We start from the raw sequence: 21155 nt of genomic DNA on the forward strand, positions 1-21155 counted from the left end.
GAAATTCATCTCTGTGGTCTTCATTCTGCAGCCAGCTTTCAAAAGGCCACAAATGAATATGAGACAATTATTATGGTCTGCATATAGTATCTCTTTTAGAACAGCAGTATGATTCCAGTTCAGTTTAGTGGGGGAAAAGATCTGCGTCTTATATAACACCAGATCTAGTTCAATAGCAGAGGACATTGTTTATGCAAACTGACTGGGATTTTAAGCAAAGGATAGTTTTGGGGTGTGTTAATGCCCACTTCACAGGAAGTAATAAAGAATGCACACTCATCACTAAGTTAACAAACTTACCGCTATCCATGATGATTACTGTCAAGGCAAGGAACTTGCAAATATCAAGTCTGTAACAAAAAAGGAAACATCCTGTTTAGTTTGTGAATTCTGATGAACTTGCAAAAGTTTCTCTTGATTTCTACATGTTGCTACAAATGTATGAGTGTTGGAAACCCCATGATCAAGATTAACCCCTTTTTTGAACTGTACCAATACTGCATGTAGACTAAATTCAGTAGTATAGGAAAACTATCCAAAAAAAGGTAACTGTTGTGAAACGGTGAATGCTTTAACCTTTTCCAAAGCTTTCCATATTTAGAATATGCAAAAAATGCTGATATGAAACAGAAAGCGTATATAATTTTAAGCAAATCTGCAACCACTGTTTTCCCTAATCAGACATGAAAGGTATTACATTCTCCACTGTAATTACTTAATCCATATCCAAGACTTAAATTCACTCTGCAGAGATCACCAAGTCAACTAATTATCTTTAGTCTATGTATCACACTTTCTAAAATCAGAATGAACTCATGCAAATTCATTCACAGTATGCTACTGATTAAAACAGGATTCCTGCATAAAGTTCAGTGGCAGAACAAGATCTGTGATTTGGCAAAGGAAATAGAAATACATGAGAGGATCCCAATCTACCCTACAAGAACCCGCATGTGCTTGGAAAGAGACCAGACAAAAGACGCTCTCAATCAGGGGACTGCCAAACCTTATTGCACCCACCAGGCAAAACACCAACAAGAACTACATCTAAAGGCAGAAAGAGTAGTTCGAGGGACTGTTTTCAGTTTCTTGGAGTCATTTTTCTTAGCAGACTTCTCTATGCAAAGACAAAACCACCTTTGCCCCTTGCTTCTTGAACAAAGCCAAAATCAGTGTCATTCTGTGGGTAGTCACGTTGTTACAACCCAAATACCTATGCTGAAGAAATTGCCAAGCTTTTACTAAACAAGCAGGTCAAAAAATTTGGCTACTGCTGTAACTATTCTCTTCGACTGTTACATTATGAATTTCTTCTGCCATTTATTACCTGCCAGTTTCAGGTGCCTGCTTTTGCAATAGCAGCTCAAGATTCCCAGTAATAGAAAAGCAAGACCCATAAGTCCTCCCTTGCTCTGGTGAAGTAGCAGTACAACAGCGTATGAAAGATACCTCACCAAGCTTACCCTCTCTAATGGGGACTCTTCTCTGCATTAAATTTAGAATAAAAATAAAAAAAATCAGGTAGTCTTTGATATTTCACCCTTTAACAAGTAAGGGTGTGGATTTCAACATTTGGAAAAAAAACCAAATACCACAACCCAAACAAACAAACCGGAAAGCAAAACATGCATCCACATCCTGGCTTGGTGAGTCACAACTAGATGGCTCTGGAACTGTGATGGAAACGAGGAGACTAATGTGCCTCTTCCCTGCTACTGGATCTAGTCCACCAGAAGCAGATTGTGGCAGTGCCACCTTGGCACCTGACACTGGGTACGGAACACCATGACCTTTCTATATGTCAGTATTCTAATGTTCATTCCCAGATGTGGAAAGTGTGTGGAGAATAAACACCAGCACTTTTTGTCAGTGGATATGGAGGCAAGTATATTATGAACTGGAGACAAAAATGAAGATTTGCTGAATTAGCAGCAAAACACATTACATTTCTCTTCAACATTCCTCCATTACAAAAGGAACCAGCGTGCCCTTCTCTAGGAAATACCAAATACAGCTTTCCAGCAGCTGTGGTGCAGAAACTTCCCTTCAACAATCTGCAGTTTCTAATTTGCAATTCTTACAGCAATTACAAGTATTTCGATCTACCTGGAACTAATTTTGTCCATTTTACTACACGTGTGTCTTTTTTTATGCTCTCCTGCCTTCCTTCTCCGTATCTCCCCAGACGTCTTCATTTCCAAGCTCCCACAAAACACAGCTAACTTCTTGCTATGACAAATACATATTGGGGAAAAGGTTGATTAGAGGACAAGGGAATGGCTGCCCTGCCACTACATAGACAGTACACTCACAGAACAGACTCTCCCACTGCAGAGGAACCACTTGGGTCTTTGCCCTCAACTGCCCCTTCACATAAAAGAGAAAGCTTAATTATTTTTCAGTCCTCTACTCTCTGACAGTCTTGGTTCAAACTGACTAAATAGTTCAAAGGTTGTTTGGAAGAAGGGATCAAACAAACAAGTACATAATAAAGCTGAAGAGGGCTGGCAATACTACATCTTGACTCTCTACTGACTCATTTAATTCTCTACCCAACTCTATTTAGTTTCTGCTTTTAAGTCTTCACGAACCTTCCTGAAGGTTAGGATGTTCCTATGGTGTCAAAAGCAATGTTTCTCATATATATATGCCAATGCAAGAACATAAAATCCTCTACAGAGAGTATCTCACTAGTAACACCAGTATTTACTGTATTAGGAATCCCTCTTCCAACTATCTTCTATATATTATCCCCTCCACACTCTTGAAGAGGTTATACATCACCTTAGATTTGCTTGTGGAAAAAGTGACAACACGGTGGGCAGCATGGATAGCTCTATAGCCAAGTGTCAAATTCTGAGTTCAATGGCAAGCTGACATACCTGACCAACAAGTGACCTTTTCTGTCTGCCTACTTGGCTGCCAGGATAATGGTAAGAAACAAAACTAAACTAAAACAATCAACCTTCCACTTCTAGTAGAAAGTATAATGACCTAATGGAAATTCAGTGAGTTCTAAAGCACATGAGACAGCAAAGGAGACATACTAACAAAGCCCTTGCTATTTACCATCAGTTGTGCTCACCACCAAAGGGCTATAGTCTTACTAAGGAAAAACATTTTGCATGAAATTTTAAACAATATTGAAGTAACAAACTGAGCTTTACACTTCTATCCACAACTAACCTATTTTTTTTTTAAATCCTGAAAGTTCTCAAACCTTGTATACACTACATATAAGCACAAAGCATAGAATATTGTTATGCACGTTTTCAAAGCTGGTAATCACACTCTAGTAGTGCAAGGTATCCCTTAAATTGGGAAGCCAATTAATTTCAGCACTGAAAGCTGTTGGCTCATGACAGTATTTCTGCAAGGTTTTGTTGCATTTGTCAAGATAACCATATTCGGTTGGCAGGTATACTTCTTCTGGGAACACCCTGACAAGTTCAATGGAAACTTGAGTGCAGCATGTACTGTTAAAGGACAGAAGATCTGATGTAGGGTACACAAGTCCAAACTGCCTTCACTGTTCTCACTCACTGACTTGTCATATATTCTAGGGAGACAGAATATAAAGAACAAAGCAAGTCCTTAAGGGAAAAAATTACAAAGAGAAGAGAAAATAAGCGTAACAAAAAGCAGCAACAGCATTTTCACACACTTAGATTCTCACAGGCTGCGTTAACAGTGATTTAAAGCACTGCCAGGCCATCATGCTCCTCTCAAAAATGGGGAGGGAATACACATTACAGCACCCAGGTAGGGAACAGGGAAGTGACTATTTTCATTCTACAGTACAATTCTAACAAGGTATTATAAACTGTACAATTAATGAGGCCACTGGGATGCAATTACAACCAGATGCTACATAGAGCTATACAACTTTAAGTTATAAATATGTAGGTTCTTTTAGAGCTTTTCATGAAAGCAGGTCCATTCAAGGGACACTGACTTGAACATAAGTAGATGTTCAGTCTAAAAATGAACACACCTATTCTAATCCATATCCCCAAACCAGGTGCAACACAACAACTGAAACACTCCTGTGGGAGGTTTGTTTGGAAGAAAAATGACAACATCAAATAATTACACAGGAAAACAGATGATAGTTGCCTGACTTCCTTTATTCAAAATACGTTATGTGCCTACCTAAAAAACCCAGTCCCACCATGTGCGTCTTTTACATCCTTGGAAAAAACGCTGCAGAAGACTACAATTTTTTCTTATTATGACCTGTTTCAAATAACTTTTTCCCCAGTAAAAGCACACCAAAGAACTTAAATACATTCAAATGCTGGAGAAATCCATTGACTTTTCTTTGAATAGGAAGTCTGTAGATAAGGATATGGGAGAAGCCTGCATTTATTAAGCTTGGTCTGCTTGCAACAGCAAGGTTTTCCAGAGAATTTGGATGGGAATAAAAAGGGACAGAACATTTCTGAAGCTACTTAATCAGTCAAGGATAGAAAAGATTTCTCCCACCTGAGACATATTCCGGCACAAGGATAAGAGTGAATGAGAGAACTGAAAAAAACTCTGCCTTATAGATACTACCCAATCACAGCATTATAAAATATTATCATTAATTTTGATTACGCATGGACTCAAACCCACAAACCGGATTGCTAAGAGAAACCTGTATTCAGTGGACTGCCATTTCACCTTAAAACCAATAAAATGTATCATTACTACTCATAGAACAAGCACTCTGAGTACAACTCTCCAACACCACCCTGTTAGCACAGAGAAGGTGGCTCATCCTGACGGCAGCTGGACAGGACTTTGGATGACTAAGACTGAAGTCTAGGCTTCTGCCTCATTACCCCTTCTTCCAAAGTAACTGCGACACGTGCTGAAAAGGACCCATGTTGGGTGCCAAAAAGGACTGTCACAATTCAATCCCATCTGACAACTAAGCTCCACACAGGCACTAACTCACTCACTTCGCATTGGGATGAGGAGGGAGGAAGACTGAAAGTGAAAAAGTTTAACAGGTAAAGAAAAAGCTTCACATGCAAGCAACGCAAAACAAGGAATTCATTCACTGCCTGTCACCAGCAGACAGGTGTTCAGTCATCTCCAGAAAAGCAGGGCTCCACCACACGTAACAATCACTTGGGAAGACAAATGCCATCACTCCAAATGTCCCCCACCCCCCTCCTTCTTCTTTCCCTAGTTTATATGCTGAGCATCACCCCAAAGAGTATGGGATACCCCTTGGGTCAGTTGGGGTCAGCTGTCCCAGCTGTGTCCCCTCCCAACTTCACATGCACCCCAGTTTCCTCACTGGTGGGTGGCGTGAGGAGCAGAAAAGGCCTTGGCTCTGTGTAAGCACTGGCCAGCAATAACGAAAGCATCCCTGTGCTACCAACACTGTTTCCAGCACAAATCCCAAAGTACCGTCCCATACCAGCTACTATGAAGAAAAACTCTCACAGCCCAAACCAGCACATCTGTTTAGGTGTTTTTTGTCATTTTAAAGCTGTGGCGATATTCTGGCTGGTTATTCTTTGGTTACTTCCAGACTCCCCTGGCTCAAATGGGCAGTTGCTATAAGATATCTCTTCCTTCTCCTCCCGTTCAAAACCAGACAAGGTCAATCTTCTGATGCACACGCTTGGCCAGTAGGACATGTGGGAGAAGTAACAACACTCTCCCTTCAGGAGACTTTCCTTGGCAGGTTTCATTGGTTTAAAGTGCATGGGAACAATCCAGGGCAGTTCTTGTGAACACTCATGTAACTGCGTCTCTACTGAAACCAAAACTGCATAAATCCTCAAGAGACTGTGCCTTTTTGAGCTGCTTACATAGTGGCATTTCAGACATCTCAGTCTTCTATAAGCTACAGTTAAAAGACATTGCTGCTTTACGTTAGACAATCCCACTATGCTTTGGGAATTAAAATTTGGAGTATTTATCTTGATAATTCATCTAAGTGTTGACATAACAACCAATTTCTCTCCTTTTTCAAGTGGGACTGGTGAACAATTAAATAAAGTTTTCGCAGAAGGACACGTTTTTATCCTGATTTTGTTTGGATGCAAAACTAATGAATTTGTGTTACTTTCTGTTCTCTCCACCCTCCCCTCCCCCAGTAGCTTTTAACTAAAGCTGACACGGAGATTTCTTCTTCTGTGCTACCATAAGTTTTCCACAAAGATAAATGACCAAGAACAGAGAAAAGCCATTAATGTTCTCACTGAAGTACAGATGGGGTTTACCAATTGCGGCAGTATCTCAGGAAGCACGGTGCCTTTGGCGGTTGTAAATCATTACTCATTTTCACCATCAGAAAGCAGGCAGTCAGAAAGTATACACCCTGCTCAGGACCAGCCACAGCCTCTACAGACGGCTGCAAACTGGCAAGTCAAATAACGCTGAAGAGATGAGAACAGGGAAAGAGCTCAGCCAGCACAGACAAGGTGTCAGAATATGGTGGTGATCTGCATTAGCAACTGTGTCACAAGAATAAGGAAGTTAGAGAATGTAGGAAAACTCAGACTGATAAAGTAGGAAAGGGCAAAAGGCAACAGAAACAGAAAAACAGATTCATCATGGCTCTGGTGTCCAGAGACTTAATTACTGCGTGTCCGCTTCCAAATCCAACTCAAGTTGTCAACCACTTTGATATTATCTATTCTAACTTAGGTTTGAATAGCTGGACTCTTATCTGAAGCAAGTACAGTGGTCACGAATAACAGCCTTTAAGTGCATTATGTTTATCCACGACTAAACTCACATCAGCCAGGAATGCAGAGCAATAGCAGTGAATCAGAAGAACAAAACAGTTGCTGCCGAGGACCCAAATGACATAATACATACATTGAGAATTTTACTTTGGGGTAGAGCTCTGATTTGATTCCATGAGCTGAACACCATGAGGCAGTGGGACTGCAAAAGGGATGCTCTTGGAGCGTATCTTCTGGTTTAAAGTAATCAAGTCTGAGTCTCTGAAATGCCTCTGCAATACAAACAAAAGCACAGAAAGTGGTGACAACTGGGAGTTTTGCTTCCAAAGCGTACTCCTAATCTAAACCAAAATGCTACTGCAGATACACCCAATACATCCTGTGTGACTACACTCAAAGTAGTAAGAAGGTGTGAGGAAGGAAGCTCCAGATACATGATTCATCAGCAAAGAATTAAAGGTTGTTATGTGATGACAGTGAATGTCTGGCAGAACTTTCTGCAGAGCTACAGAATTATTTTGACAAACAAGCTGACAAAAATACAGGTAACATGAGGCTCTTCCCTAACCCAAACCCCAAACCAAAACAACCAAAGAAAACCCCTAGAAACAAAACAACCTCACCATAGTGAAAGAGATTCCTGAAGCAGCCTATGTGCTTGTCTCTTATCGTCAAATGTGTTCTTACTATGGAAATGAAATACTGCTAATACACAGGATACCACAGGGTCCAATCTGAGAGCTAAAAATCTGAAATACCAGAGTGTCTGCTTGGAAAAAAAAAACCAACAAAACAACACCACACTCACAAAACCCCCTATACATATAGCTAATCTGGCAACTAGGAGAAAACGTAGCAACCCCTCAGCTTCCCCAAAAACTCCACAAACAAAAAAAGCACATTCTCTCCACACACAAGGAGTGGAAATTTGCAATTACAGACTACAAAATTAACATTCAGTTTATGATCACTATTGTCAATATTTGCAATAACTTCCTCCCCATGTTACCAGCTTGTAAACTCACAAAGTCAATACATAATAAGCCAGGGAAACTATGTTATGATCCTTCTACCTCACAGTTACAGGTGGCTGAAGTTTCAAATAATGTATTGATAAATTCCCATGTCACATTAGTGAAGTGACAGCTGCTTATTCAATAGCTATTATGTTGTTTGGGGGTTTTGTGTGTTTTGTCTTTTTTGCTTGTTTGTTTCAGGTTTTTTGTTTGTTTATAGTAAGATAAAGCAATCAATGGACCTGCTAGCTCTTTTCAAGGCAAAGAACACACAGACTGTATAAGAACTTCTACATTTTTCTTTATAGCATGTTTTCACTCACAGCCTCCTTAAATTAGAAGACTGAAATGTGCACTCACTTTTATTTTCCTCTCCTATTTTGTCCCATTTTCACACAAATAAAGTCTGTATGTGTTTTGTAAATTACAGCTTTCACTTTGCAGTTCAAAACATCTCCCTGTGCTTTACAGACAAGAAACTGAGAAGCTTGAACTTAAAAACAGAAGCTCTGAACTCCAGCTGAAAACTGGATTGGATAAGGATTAAAACCTACACGCTAATATTAAAAAAAAAAATACAAACCAAAAAACCCAAACCCAACAAAACAAACCCACAACCTTCTATGTTTAAATAATAACTTTATAACAAATCACTCTCTTCAAAGAAGGCAGACATTGAACTCGGCTATATACTTGTGCCAGGAGATTATAAACACATTACAGCTAACCATTATTTCTGTCAACATGTGGGGCAGGAAGGACAGTGACCTAGGCTAAAAGATGTAAATAAATCCAAGCACCTGAATTTTCACATAGTGCCTAAGTTACAGAACTTGATGATGTAAAATGCTGTTCAGAACAAAAGTAGACACAGGTTTAAATAACAGAAATAAAATCAATAAATTAAGGAGAAATTTGCTGATGACTATAACACAATTCTCCAGATGTATCCTCTACCCCAGGAAGTTTCCAATCTAATAACAGTAACCAGGACTTTACCAGGGAAGGTTATTCTGTTCATGCTCTTCGTTGAGACTCTTCCCTTAGCGTCTCCAGCCAGCTGCTGGCACAACACACAATGCCAGACTGACTTTTTTGGCAGATCTAGTATTGCAGCTCTTACTTATGTTCTCACTTACGTTCTCCAGTATGCTAAAATGGCTGTTTACCTTTCAACAATCTTCACGTTATTAATGTCTACTTTAGCATCTTCTACAGTTTGTAGCCACACAATTTCCCAAACATTTCAACCACTTGATAAAGTTCAGGAGCCAGCTTACCCTCACATTTTAGTATTACACAGTATTCCAAAGAAAGTATGTATTATTACACACACAAAAGACATTGCATATACCTTTATAACTGCCTAACTATGAAAGAAGGGAAGCGATCCAGTGCCCAGTATGGAACAAGTAAGAGAAACTGGATAAAGCGGTTTAAAACTGTATTAGGACCAGTTACAAAGTGTATTAGGGTGTAAATACAAGCATATAATTGAAATCAAATTGATAGATGGCAAGTGGTCTTTTAATATATACTACTCATGATCTACAACCTTCCTTCTTCATTTGGCTCTAGGTCTCCCATCTGTTCCCACATCAACACATCAAAATATTCAGAACACAGATTATAACAGTGCTGTTTGCCTTTTAAAGCATTATGGGTCAAGTAAGGGATTATAAAAACAACAGATTACTACCTTCAGATTATACATCTTCAGGCATAAGGGCCAAGCAACGGTACCTGAGCCCAGTCCATTTACAAGAACATAATTTCATTGTACAATCTGAAAATGTTACAAGATCAGGGGTAATTACATAGCATTTTTCCTACTTTGAAACCACTACAGATACTTTTTTCCCAATACATCGTAAAAAGCAAAACTATGGCCCAAATTTCGCAAGTAATACCTTCATGGATTTTCCAGTACCACAAACTGGCTGTACAAAACTCAGCCTCCAATTCTATCAGTCTGGATCTGATATTCAAGTCTCCTCACAAAAAAAAGAGATGTGACAACTCTATACATTTGAAAAAGATTATCCTCAAGTCATTGGAGTTTTTATTGAATTTTTAAAGAACAGTTTTGTTCTAAACTACCAGTATTTTTTCAAAGAGCTATTAAAAAAAAAAAACCCCAGAAAGATTCTAGACCTTTGCAGCAAAAAGAAACCTGGATAATTTCACACTGTCACCTTCATTTTGCATACCATAATTGTATTTTTCAATTACATTAACCTACTTCGTAAAGTTTATTTTGCCTTTCTGTGATGAGGCAAAGGTGAGGCAAATACTTTGCTCTGTAGAGAAATGGCATTTAGTATTTGTTTGGTAGGCCAATGTCTTACACCTCATTTAATTCAGAAAAATTAGCCAGAATATAAAATGTAATTTCTTTGTGAAGTGCTAAACTAAGCTAGAGGAATGTGCAAACAAAGCCTTCTCTGCCAAATATTTATGCACCATCAGCATGTTTCAATGCAAGTTTCCACCTCATCTGTCTTCCCCTGAAGCAAGGCACACATGACAGCATTTCAGAGCATGCTTTAATGGGATTTTCCAGTCATCCAAAAAAAAAAAAATCAAATTGCACTGAAGTGACAGAAGAGTCATAGTTACATATTTCATCTTATTGAATTCTATGGTAACTAGGGAAAGACAATGAGGCACAACTCCTCTACATATTTTTTATGATGTTTTCTGTCATACTGGAAAATCACAGAGTGCACAGAAAGGCACAGAAAACCAGAATCCACAGAACAGCTGCAGTAAACCAGAAGAATTTTTAAAGTACTGCTATTTGCCTCTCTCACAACACCCATGGCCATTTTCCCCTCACACCAGCTTTACATGAATTTCCAAATACGTTAAGATATACAAATAACTGCTTTTTACTGCATTACACTTACTTTATTCTAAGTAAGATATGGACAAATGTACACACAAAAGTACTTCAGCTGATTTACATCTTTGAAGTATAATGAAAAAGAGCATTTTGGCTTCAACCTTGAAGGAGAGTCAAGGAATCTGTCCTTCCTTCCTAACACTGCTACCCAGTGCTGTACTGGGGATCAGAGGCCTCAGTGAGGGCAGACATACTACATATCAGCGGGTGCATCTCTACCTTTTGTATTTCTGATGTAGGTAACCTCAACCACACAAAAAATTCACAGAACCATAGAGCAGCCCAGGCTGGAAAGAACCTCAACAAATTTTCTCATCCAATCTTTCCTGGGAAACGGAGCCCAGATGACGTTACCTAGCACCCTGTCCAATTGCATCTTGAAAGCCTCCAGTGATGGGGACTTCACCATGTCCTTGGGGAGGCTGTTCCAGTGAATTCTTGTTCTCACTGTAAAAAATTCTGTTCTTATACCAAGATGAAAACTTTGATCAAACCTTTGCCAAGAGTTTCTGAAGAACAGCCATCATGAAAATGCTTTCATACTTCTGTTTCTCATAGACAGCTACAGATCTGATGAGCTTGTAGTTGGACACTTCATAGTTCTTCCTAAGTGGTCTCTGCATAAAAGATGACTTTGTTCACCTTTCTTTTCACTTTCAGAGTCTGACCCCAAGATCTGTTCACCAGGTTCTTGGCCCTCGAGGGACTTCTGCTACCTTGCCCCTTGAGCAGTTTGTTGCAGTTCTTCAAAGATCTTGGCAGAGAAAGATGCTGATACACTACTGCTTCAGTGACAGTTTAGGAGTCAGGACTTAAATCAATTCCAGATAAAGCTGAGTAGGCAGAGTCCACACAGAACCATACAGTCCCACCCCCTCCCTTGAATTGATTCAAGGTCCAGTTAGTAGCGCCCAAGGCCAGCCAGAGGCAGTCCAGTGGAAAGCCTTTTGTGTGTGCATATTATTTTAGTTTGACTGGTTTCATTTTAAAACAAATAAGCTCCTCAGTTCAGTTGACTGCACAGCATTAAGAGTGCTGGTGCACTTCCAGCACAAGAGAAGCAGTAAAAATGCAAAACTTAGCAAAGGATAGAGGGAGAAAGCAAGAACTCTTGTTTTCAGGCAGCAGGACAAGCTTGGATCAGTTAAGCTGCTTACAAAGCCACACAGTCAATATGCCATGCCTTTATCTTGCTGCTGCCCACAGCTCTGATAAGCAACAGTAGCAAACAGAAAACAGCACAGTGAGTCCATTTCATCTCTGATATTCAGAAATGCTCAGCAGTGCTGAAATAAAATGTCACAGACTGTGCTAATTTCAGCTGCCACAGGGGAAATCTATGGGAAGACAGGCAAGAGAATTAGCTAAGAATTCTGCTGTTGAGAGCCTGTTCAACCCTTCCCTATGACCATGAGAATGAAGTCTAGGGACAGAAAAATGAACAGAAAGTTGCTTCTCCTCACAGCTTTATCTAACAAATAGTTTGAAAAGTAATACTCTGCAAATAAAAGCTGAAGAATACACACAAGGTCAGCAAACAGCACACTGATTAACCTGGAGGTACAGGCAGGTGCAAAAGTTCATGTCTGATGAAGACTCTATTTCTGAATTTCCTGCTAGCATTCTCATCAACTGCCCCACACCAGTGAGCTAAGACACACTTTTTGAGCCAAAAAGGCATCATTCTTCAATGCCAAGTAGTAAACATTTAGAAATACAGATTATTATAATAAATATTACAGTTTAGACAGTTATATTAAACATTTCATTTAGTGGTAGGCATTTAATGAGGAATTGTTGTAAAGTGAATCTTGAAACTGGTCCATGGCATTCATTGTTATACTACAGGAAAACAGAGCACGTTAATAAGGTATAAAGGCTTGGTGTAAAAAAAAAAAAAAATAAAATAAATAAATCCCGCCTGACCTAGAGTTCTAGCAAACACAGAAGTTCTGCAGTTTCTGGCAACAAAATGTGTACTTCACCAGGACTAAGAAGTTTTATCTACAATAAACTATTCAATCCTACTTTTCACATGGTTTCTCTCTTGATTTTAGTATCACTTAATCCGATCACCATTGGAGTATAATCATATGGGTGCAGACTAACTACTGCATTAGAAAACTGAAAGTGGGTGATCTCAAAACACAAGAAACCAACAGTCAAAAGTCATTTCAGAAGCACATGAGAAGGTTGAGTCAAATGCTTTAAAAGAAACACTCCACTGAGCAGGTAACACAGCACAATGTAATGTATAAAACGCGAGTGATCTCAAACTTTCAAGATGTAATTGCAGAATAGTGTGTCATCCATGTAAAGGCATGCTTACAAACCCTTCCCCAAAACAACTTTACACAAAGCAGCCTTCTTAGTTTGAAAATAGGCAATGCTTCTTGTGCTATTATATTTTCCAGGATTCTTAGCCTTGGATGTTACCTCCAATATGGTGGGCTGTGCAAACATATTTATTGTCCAATTTTACAAGTGTCTTTTGGAACAGATGAGTAACTTTTATCCAAAGTTAAAGATATTTTACATGATGATTAGCTATTATTAAAAATAAGTGATAGCCTGAAATATGCATAAAATAGCTATCAACAAGTATATTTCCTTAACAGGCTAAAATACATGGTGTGATTTTAGGTAGTTATTATGTAATTTCCTTAACTTCCAGTATGGACAGGCCTTGCTTTTACAACATAGTTATTTTAATGATGGCATTCAGAAACCTTGACTAAAACACAGATCACTTGATAATCGCCTTCAAAACTGTTGGCAACAAGAGAATGGGCTAAGCATACTTCAGACCTCACAAAAGTGTATCAAATTTTACTTAACAAGAATCAGTAAACAAAGCAAAAGTAAATAAGGAAAGGGCTGGGTATTGTCAGATTAGATTTTTAAAAAGGTCAGTTACAGACATGTGAACTCAAACAAAAATAGCTGGCAGGAGAACAGATATCAGACATTAGGTCATTTAATCCATTCCTTGCCAGTTCTGTATTGTTCTCAACTGCACATTGCAAGTGCTTTTGTTTATAATGTGGGAGAGGAAGCAAGGGATGGAGGGAAGAAAGTAAATTGCCTCTGGAGGCTAAAGCAAAAAAACCCCCACATTAAAGAAACACAAGCCAGAGAATGACAGCATAGTGGAAACAGAGCTGATTGGAACCCATGAAAAAGGAAGACACAGAGCTGCAGAGACATTCATAATTTAACTGAGAAATTGAAAGCAAAAGTTTTTAACAGGATGGTGCAACAAAATAAAATTCTTGCCTACAGGAACCTGCTGTAATTTGTTGACTAAATAAAAAGAACAAAGTATATAAGATTTATGAGATCAATGGGACAGGGAAGTTGAGGAGCAAAATGGCTTAGGCTTTTCCCAGCATTCATACTGGGGTGAGTGGTACCAACCACATCCCTTGCTCCTCCACCCATCCAGCTGTTTCTAAGAGACAGGTAATAAGTCAAAAGTTAAGTCACATTTTCTTTCTTAACCTAATTGTGTGATCCACCTCACCAGATTGATACAGAAATGGTTATGCTATCACTAGTGAGGGAGGCCACAGAGGTACGCAGGACAAAATGACGGAAAAGAGGATCACAGGAAAAGGGAACTGTTTAAAATGACACAGCAAACAACAATGTTCACAATGCTGTGGTTTACAGTAAGTTTGCACTGTCATAAAGTACATTTTAACCCTACTTTTGCCACAGGATTCATTCATGACTCTAGATAAACTACTTAAAAATCCTATTTCAATGTACACTTCAGCTACATGAATTTTATTTTAGGGGTGCCTCTCCTAAAATCTGAGTGACTGATTTGCAAAAGTAGAATAGCTTTAGACCGGTTATTCAACTGATTTGCACCTGCACACTTAACAAAAAAAAAGAAAACAACAAAACAAAACACCCCCCTCCAAAAAAAAACAACAAAAAAACAAAAAAACAAAAAAAAAAAACAAAAAAACAAAAAAACAAAAAAACAAAAAAAAAAAACGAAAATCAGATCCTACCCTGGATCAGATTTGGTCTCCATAGTTTTTTATCTTTCATTCTTCACATGGAGTGGGAGGATGATTATTTCTTTTTCTTAGGAAAGTTTTGTCAATTAAGGGGAGGATTTTTCGATTACTGAGATATTAAGGAGATTCCACAGCCAAAGCAGAATACGAACACAGGTTTGAGTCATGTTTAGAAAAAAGTCATGACATCACACGACCTAAGTAATGAGGACAAGGCCAAAATACTTACTCTTTTTAATAACTTGAGTCTAACAGGATTTTTTTATGTAACAAACTATTTTATTACTTAACAGAAAACTGTCATTCAATCTAGATGTATGAAGAGGCTGAAATAAAGCTAACTAAAAACTCCAGCTCTCCTTCATTTGTTAGTGCTTCCGGAAATGGCAACATTAGTACAGTTTCTCCAACTGTAACTATCCACTTCTAACAAAGGAAAACTCTTGTAATCTTGACAACTGGTTATAACACATAACACAAATGCAATGCTTTGCCATTTGAGCTGATACATTATCTTGCTGCATTAGGTGGACACAAATTATGGATGAATTTGCATGAGAATGGGATAATCCATGTTTTGCCTGGGGATTTTGTGGTTTAATTCCTGGGATTAATTCCAAGAAAATGGAGATACTGAGGAATCCCAGGTTCTTTCCTAAACTGTCCTGGAAAATAAATTTTTCTTGTCTAAAAGAGGTTGAAGTAAGATGGCTGAACAGATGTGTAAAAAGTCTAACTCCTTTCCTTCCATGCAGTTTTCTCCCACAGAAATTCACTATTTCCTTCTCTCTGGTTTCTAATCTCAATTCCCCTGGCCCAGCCAGAAGTAGTCTTGCAAACTCACCCTTACTACAATGTAAGTCACCTTTCACACTTGTAAACCTCCCCCACAACCGCTTTATCAATGGCACTCCCTCTGTTCAACACAAGGCCCAGAACGCATGAAGCTGCAGTTGCACAATCTTTTTACACAGGTGTTTGTGTCCCTATGTGTATAGATGCTCATGTGTATGTAACCTCCCCAGTGTTTCTACATACATACCTATTTGTCCATATACAAAAAAATAATAAACTCTTTCTCTCCTCATCACGTCATTCCTTGAGCTAACATAAGCTCTATGGTAGGGCAGAGAACCAGTTGTATTAACTAGGCTAATTAGAAAAAATGTTTTAGTGTGAATTTGTGGGTATTTCTCCATGTCACTTCACCCCACTGCTGTATAAACAATGGTACAAGCATGGGGAGAAGATGGTGCAGAGGGTGGCAAAGAACACTAGGGCTGCAGAAAAAAACATGACTAGATTTTTTTCCAGTGACAGCCTATAGTAATAATAAATTTAAGGTGTTGATTTTAACCTAGAACACCAACATCTGCATAACTGTCCCCCTTCTCCCCCTAGACTTATCTATGACAACAGGGTTATGAAAACTTGAGACTATTTTCAGTATCTTCATTTGCTTAGTCTTCCCTTGACTCACTGGTTCCGTTCCTCTTTGTTTTGTTCCCAGCCACTGCTTGCTCTTCTACCCCTCAACCAACACAACATTCAATCCCAGTTTCAACTGTGATAACATAAAGTCTCCCTACACGCCTCTTGTTTTCTGTGGACATGAATTATTCTCTTGCCAGTGCCAGGCCTAAAAGAGGTCCATTGGACCTCTGGAGAATCAGGCTAACAGCTTCCTTCCATACACCTACCCACCCTCAGCATCTTACAGCTTCAGCTTCACTGCCTGTCCTGGCTACTGCAGGTCTAACACGGAGGCTCTGAGCGGCCCCTACAAAAGTGAAAAAGTTTTAACAGGAAAGCGAAAGCTTCAGATGGTTGTGGTTTAATTTTGTTGTTTCGCTTTGGTGGTGCTGCCGTTTAAAACTTAAACGAGTAAAATGTATTAACTGCCTATTTTGGAGGCAGACACTGAACTCTTTCGAAAAAGAAAGTCCCAGCATTTTTCCTTTGTTAAAAATATTTTCCTCCCTGGCTTGACTGGAAATGGCACAAACCCCTTGAGGGAAGTTTTCCGGGCGGCTCCGCCAGCGCCAGCCGCCGCCGGAGACCGGCAAGGGAAGAAGGGCAGCCGGGTACGTTCCCCTCTTCTCCCCGTGGAGGCCTCCCCGCCGGCACCCACCCGGGACCCCCGCCCCGCTCACCCGCAGGGTCCCGCCGGGTCCCTCACACACGGCCCCGTTCCAAGCAGCCCCTTCGCTTCCCCGGGGCACCGCACGGACCCCGGCCGTACACCGGTAGGCGAGGGGGCACCGTCTGCCAGCCCGGACTCTTCCCCCGGCGCGGCTGCCCGCTTCTCTCCTGGGACTCCCCTGCCCGTCTTGACCGCGCTACGCCCCTCCGCCCGGCCCGGCCCGGCCCACGCGACGGGACAGGAGCCCTCAGGGCGCTGCCCCACACTCACCGCTGCCGCCCGAGGCAAGGGTCCGCCGGGACGAAGCGTAGCGGGCAGCGGGGATAGCCCACGCTACCAACCCCACGCTACCACCGCCGTACTCACTCACCCCGAGCTCCCCGGCGCGTGCCCGGAGGAGCAGCCGAAGCCTCCGCGCATGCGCCGCCGGCGGCTTCCCCTGCCGACCGCCAGGGGCGGCTGTGAGGCGGGGTGAGTGTGGTCGTCTGCATGAGGGGCTGTGAGCCCCTGCGCTGCCGCGCATTACCCCGCATTACCCCGCATTACCCCGTATTACCCGCATTACCCCGCTGACCCTCAGCTCTGTCGTTCTTTCCTCGGAGACGCTCTAATGGGTTGGTCTAGGGGTCAGCGGCTACCTCCCCGGCGCAGGGTGACCCCTTCCGCCGCTCCCATGGAGGACCCCGACTTCGGCTGTCACCCTTGGCCCAACAGACCCCGAGGACAGTAGAAAATGAGAACACGGCGGCAGCTACCTCATTGTCCCCAGGCGTTCCCAGTCCTAAAGTTTATATCCATTTGTCCGTAAGGATACACGCAGCCTTTCCCTGTGGCAGTGAGGTCACTTGTACCACCCCATCACCGGCAATTGATGGAGGCCTAAAAATGACAGAAGTTATGATTTAATTACAATTTACCCCTTCACCGTGTCCCCAGGAGTGGCTGTATGAGGCGGTGAGTCTTGTTTCTCAGAGATCTGAGCTTTTGGATGTGCTTGGATCTCACCCTCCTGGTAGGTGCATTTCAGGAACCCTAAACCCCTGGTGTTTCACATAAATTGACCGTAGATTGTGGGGTTTTCTGTTGGCTTTTTGTTTTGTTTTTTTTGTGGGTTTTTTTTTTGTTGTTGTTTGTGCTGCCCAGAATTGGTCCTTTATCTGAACCCAAATGGTTTGTTAGCTTCTTTTTTAGGAAGGGTTTGTGACTAGTACCTTCGGGTTTGCCTGTATGATTTTTAATGGTTGAGTATGGAAAGAAGATAAAGCTGCTCAGAAAACTCACAGCGAATTAATAATCCCTACCTGACTTCAAAAGTGCTGTTGTCAGTGGTGCAGTGGCCTGGTTATAAATGACTTAGGAATGATTCACAAAAATAACAGCTCAGCTTGCCAGAAGAGAGATTGAGCTCTAAATGGTGTGGAGCGTAAAATGCCATTTATTCCATGAAAATGGAAGTAAAGCTCCCTATAAATATGCAATTTATTTTTTTTTTTTTTTTTACTTTTACACTGCTGCTGCCTTCACATTCAATGCTCTGTGGCTTAAATTTTTAATGGATTACTATGCTGTATACCAGTACTTTTTACCTTTAATTTTATATTAACAGACAACTGGCAATGAGCAGGCAGAAGAATGAGGTAATCGTACAGTCACAGAGCCATTTAGGGAAGAGAAAAATGAGACACAGTTTGCAGTAGTTCAGACATGTCTCAGCTTCTTTAATGGATCTTGGCCTATAATTAAAAGTTATGTATGCCAACTGAGACCTGAGACTGAGACCATGAGGATTTAAACAAAATAAATGACACTAATATATCTGACAGTACTTGGACAGAATTATCTAGAAATTCAAATCCCTTGAAACAATAGAAGACAAAATACCTGTGCTGCTTGAAAGTTTGCTGAGGGCCTGATAACAAATGGCCATCAATAAGTCCCATATAAACTTCTTGTGTAGTTGAATCAATCAGGGTCACATTAAGTTTAAGAAGAGAGAAAAAGATAAGATAGTTAATAATCACTGAAATTAGAATCACATGCAATATACCTCTTCTAGTTCACAGTTCTCTCCATTTCTGAGTCTTTAGTACCCTTCACTGGTGTTTCCTTTGAGCTCTTCCACACAAAATGGACTTCACAGAAGACAGTTCTTCCAGTATTGTTGAACTGATAGTCAAAACTACTCTGCAGAACTTATTCCAGTTGGATATTAAAAAGTATTTCAATAAAGCCCTCAATCTTACCCATTCATTCGTGTCTGCGAAGGACAAAATCTGTATCTAGAAAAGAATGCTTCAACTAAACAAAATTCAATGTTGTCTACATAATCAGATTTTAATTTATTTGTTTAAAGCATTGATTTTTATTAGCTCAAGGCTGTAGGTCAAAAGTCAAAGCTGAGAGGAGAAAAGGTGCTTTGAAAGTTATCAGTGTATCAGGCTGGATATTAGGAAAGAATTCTTTACAAAGAGGGTTATCAAGCACTGGAACATTATCAGTGTAATACTTAACATGTATAGCTGAAATGCTGAGAAGGCAGAGACACACTGTACAAGCAAAGACTGTGTACAGAGAAGATAAGAACAATGTCCCAAATAATTTTCATGTTTCATTTTGTATTACATTTGTCACAGTAAGAGGTATATTTAATGAACATGGATTCTTACACACTTAAGATAGTTTACCTTTTGCACATGGAAAAGTTCCTGTGAACCTGTTTGATCTCTTGAAGATTGTCACCTTTGTAAGTGCCATATATTCCCAGCTGTCTGCAGACACAAAAGAGGTTATTTCTGACAAATTTCTAAACTCCCTGGTTGCAAAAATTACCTCAAGGTATGAGCAATTTGCATAAATTACAACAATCACCAGTCATTTTGGTTTGTCTTGAGCACTAACCTACCTTGAGATGGTTTCATTACTGGTAGAACAGAAAATTCTTTTTAAGTTATTCTGAGTTTCATTTGCCCTTTGCCTGCAGCCAAAGGAGCAAAATGTTTGCTAAGAGAGCAGTGACATGTTAAAGACTGCCTGAATAGCATGAGAAGAAACACCTGATTTTCAAATGCTGAGAGTCTGATATTTCAAGGAATGTTTAAGTTTTGACAATAGCAGTTCAAAACTGAAGATGAAAATCTGAAATTTTACATGCAGTTCAGACAGACTTTCATCACAATTTCTTTTATGAGAGAAAATTTTGTGGTTGCTTTTTTTTGTGTGTGTGTGTGTGTCCGATAACAATTGCACCAGTGAGAAAAACACTATTATTGCTTATGTTGATAATACTTTCTAGGACTAGAAAAGCATCTTCAGTGCTGTGAAGAAGGAATTCAGGGAAGATTCAAATGCATTTAGAACAAAAGATACCTTTTAAATTATGGCATTGTGGTTGCATTTGAAATACAGATGACTTTATATTCTATTTGCAGTTTGGTCTGAATCATCACAACATCTTTTTTGAATTGTAGACACATAATTCAGTGATGTTTTATTTATTTATTTTCTAAAATTAATTTGTATTCTGTAATTCAATATACAGGTACCTATTAGTTTTAAACAGAATAAAAATAAAAGGGCATTTTATGAGTTGGCTGCAAGTTTAAAAATATCTTACTAAATAAATGATGGGAAAGGTACAAATTTTAGAAACTGTCTATACCTTAGACTAGAATATTCTTCAGAATAATGGCCTCAAGTTTGTCCTAAAATAACACAACTTGAAATTTCCATAGTGTGGACAAAAAGTAGTGGCCAGCTCCATTAGATTGCTTGAGAGAGTAAGATGCCTTCCTCAGAATGGTCTCAACTGACCTTTTGCATTTTCCTGTAGGTGATTTGGACCAATTTTCATGGAAAAGGCTGAATTTCTCTACCTGCTTGCCACAGCCTAATGGAGGTACTGTTGATGTGATTGTCTCTGATGGTAAGTGAGAGTGGGATATCTAGTGGCATAACCGTCCCTCTCACAAGACAGCAGGAGAGGCAGTCCGCTCTTCTCAGCTCAGTCCCTTACTCCGTGAAGCAGCAGTCATTCTCGGTCCTTCTTCCTGTCCTTTCCCCATAGTTGTCTGTAACCTGGAAACTGGCAAATTGCTGCTGGTAGGACAAGAGGTAACAGCCTCAAGCTGTGCCAGAGAAGGTTTAGGCTGGATATTAGGAAAGAATTCTTTACCAAGAGGGTTATCAAGCACTGGAACGGGCTGCCCAGGGAAGTGGTGGGATCACCATTCCTGGAAGTGTTCAAAAACTGTGTGGATGAGGCCCTTAGTGACATGGTTTAGTGGTGGACTTGGCAGTCCTGGGGTAAAGGTTGGACTTGATCGTCTTAAAGGTCTTTTCCAACCTAGCTGATTCTAAGATTCTATGATC

The 21155-nt window shown here is 40.1% G+C and overlaps 1 protein-coding gene across 4 annotated transcripts in view; it reads right to left on the reverse strand.

The window, feature by feature from the left end:
* PRRG1 (proline rich and Gla domain 1) overlaps positions 1 to 17208 on the reverse strand; it is a 33226-nt gene extending 16018 nt beyond the window's left edge. For 2 of the 4 annotated variants that reach the window (XM_065677203.1, XM_065677206.1), the window contains exons 1-2: positions 17158 to 17208; positions 301 to 350 (exon numbers count right to left, since the gene is read on the reverse strand). In XM_065677203.1, coding sequence (XP_065533275.1) covers positions 301 to 350; positions 17158 to 17207 — 100 coding nt within the window. In that variant the 5' untranslated portion in view covers position 17208. The other 2 variants (XM_065677204.1, XM_065677205.1) reach the window with 2 other exon arrangements.
* Between the last annotated feature and the right edge of the window lie 3947 nt (positions 17209 to 21155).

The sequence above is a fragment of the Lathamus discolor genome, chromosome 4 (assembly GCF_037157495.1).
Source record: "Lathamus discolor isolate bLatDis1 chromosome 4, bLatDis1.hap1, whole genome shotgun sequence".
Lineage (NCBI taxonomy): Eukaryota > Metazoa > Chordata > Aves > Psittaciformes > Psittacidae > Lathamus > Lathamus discolor.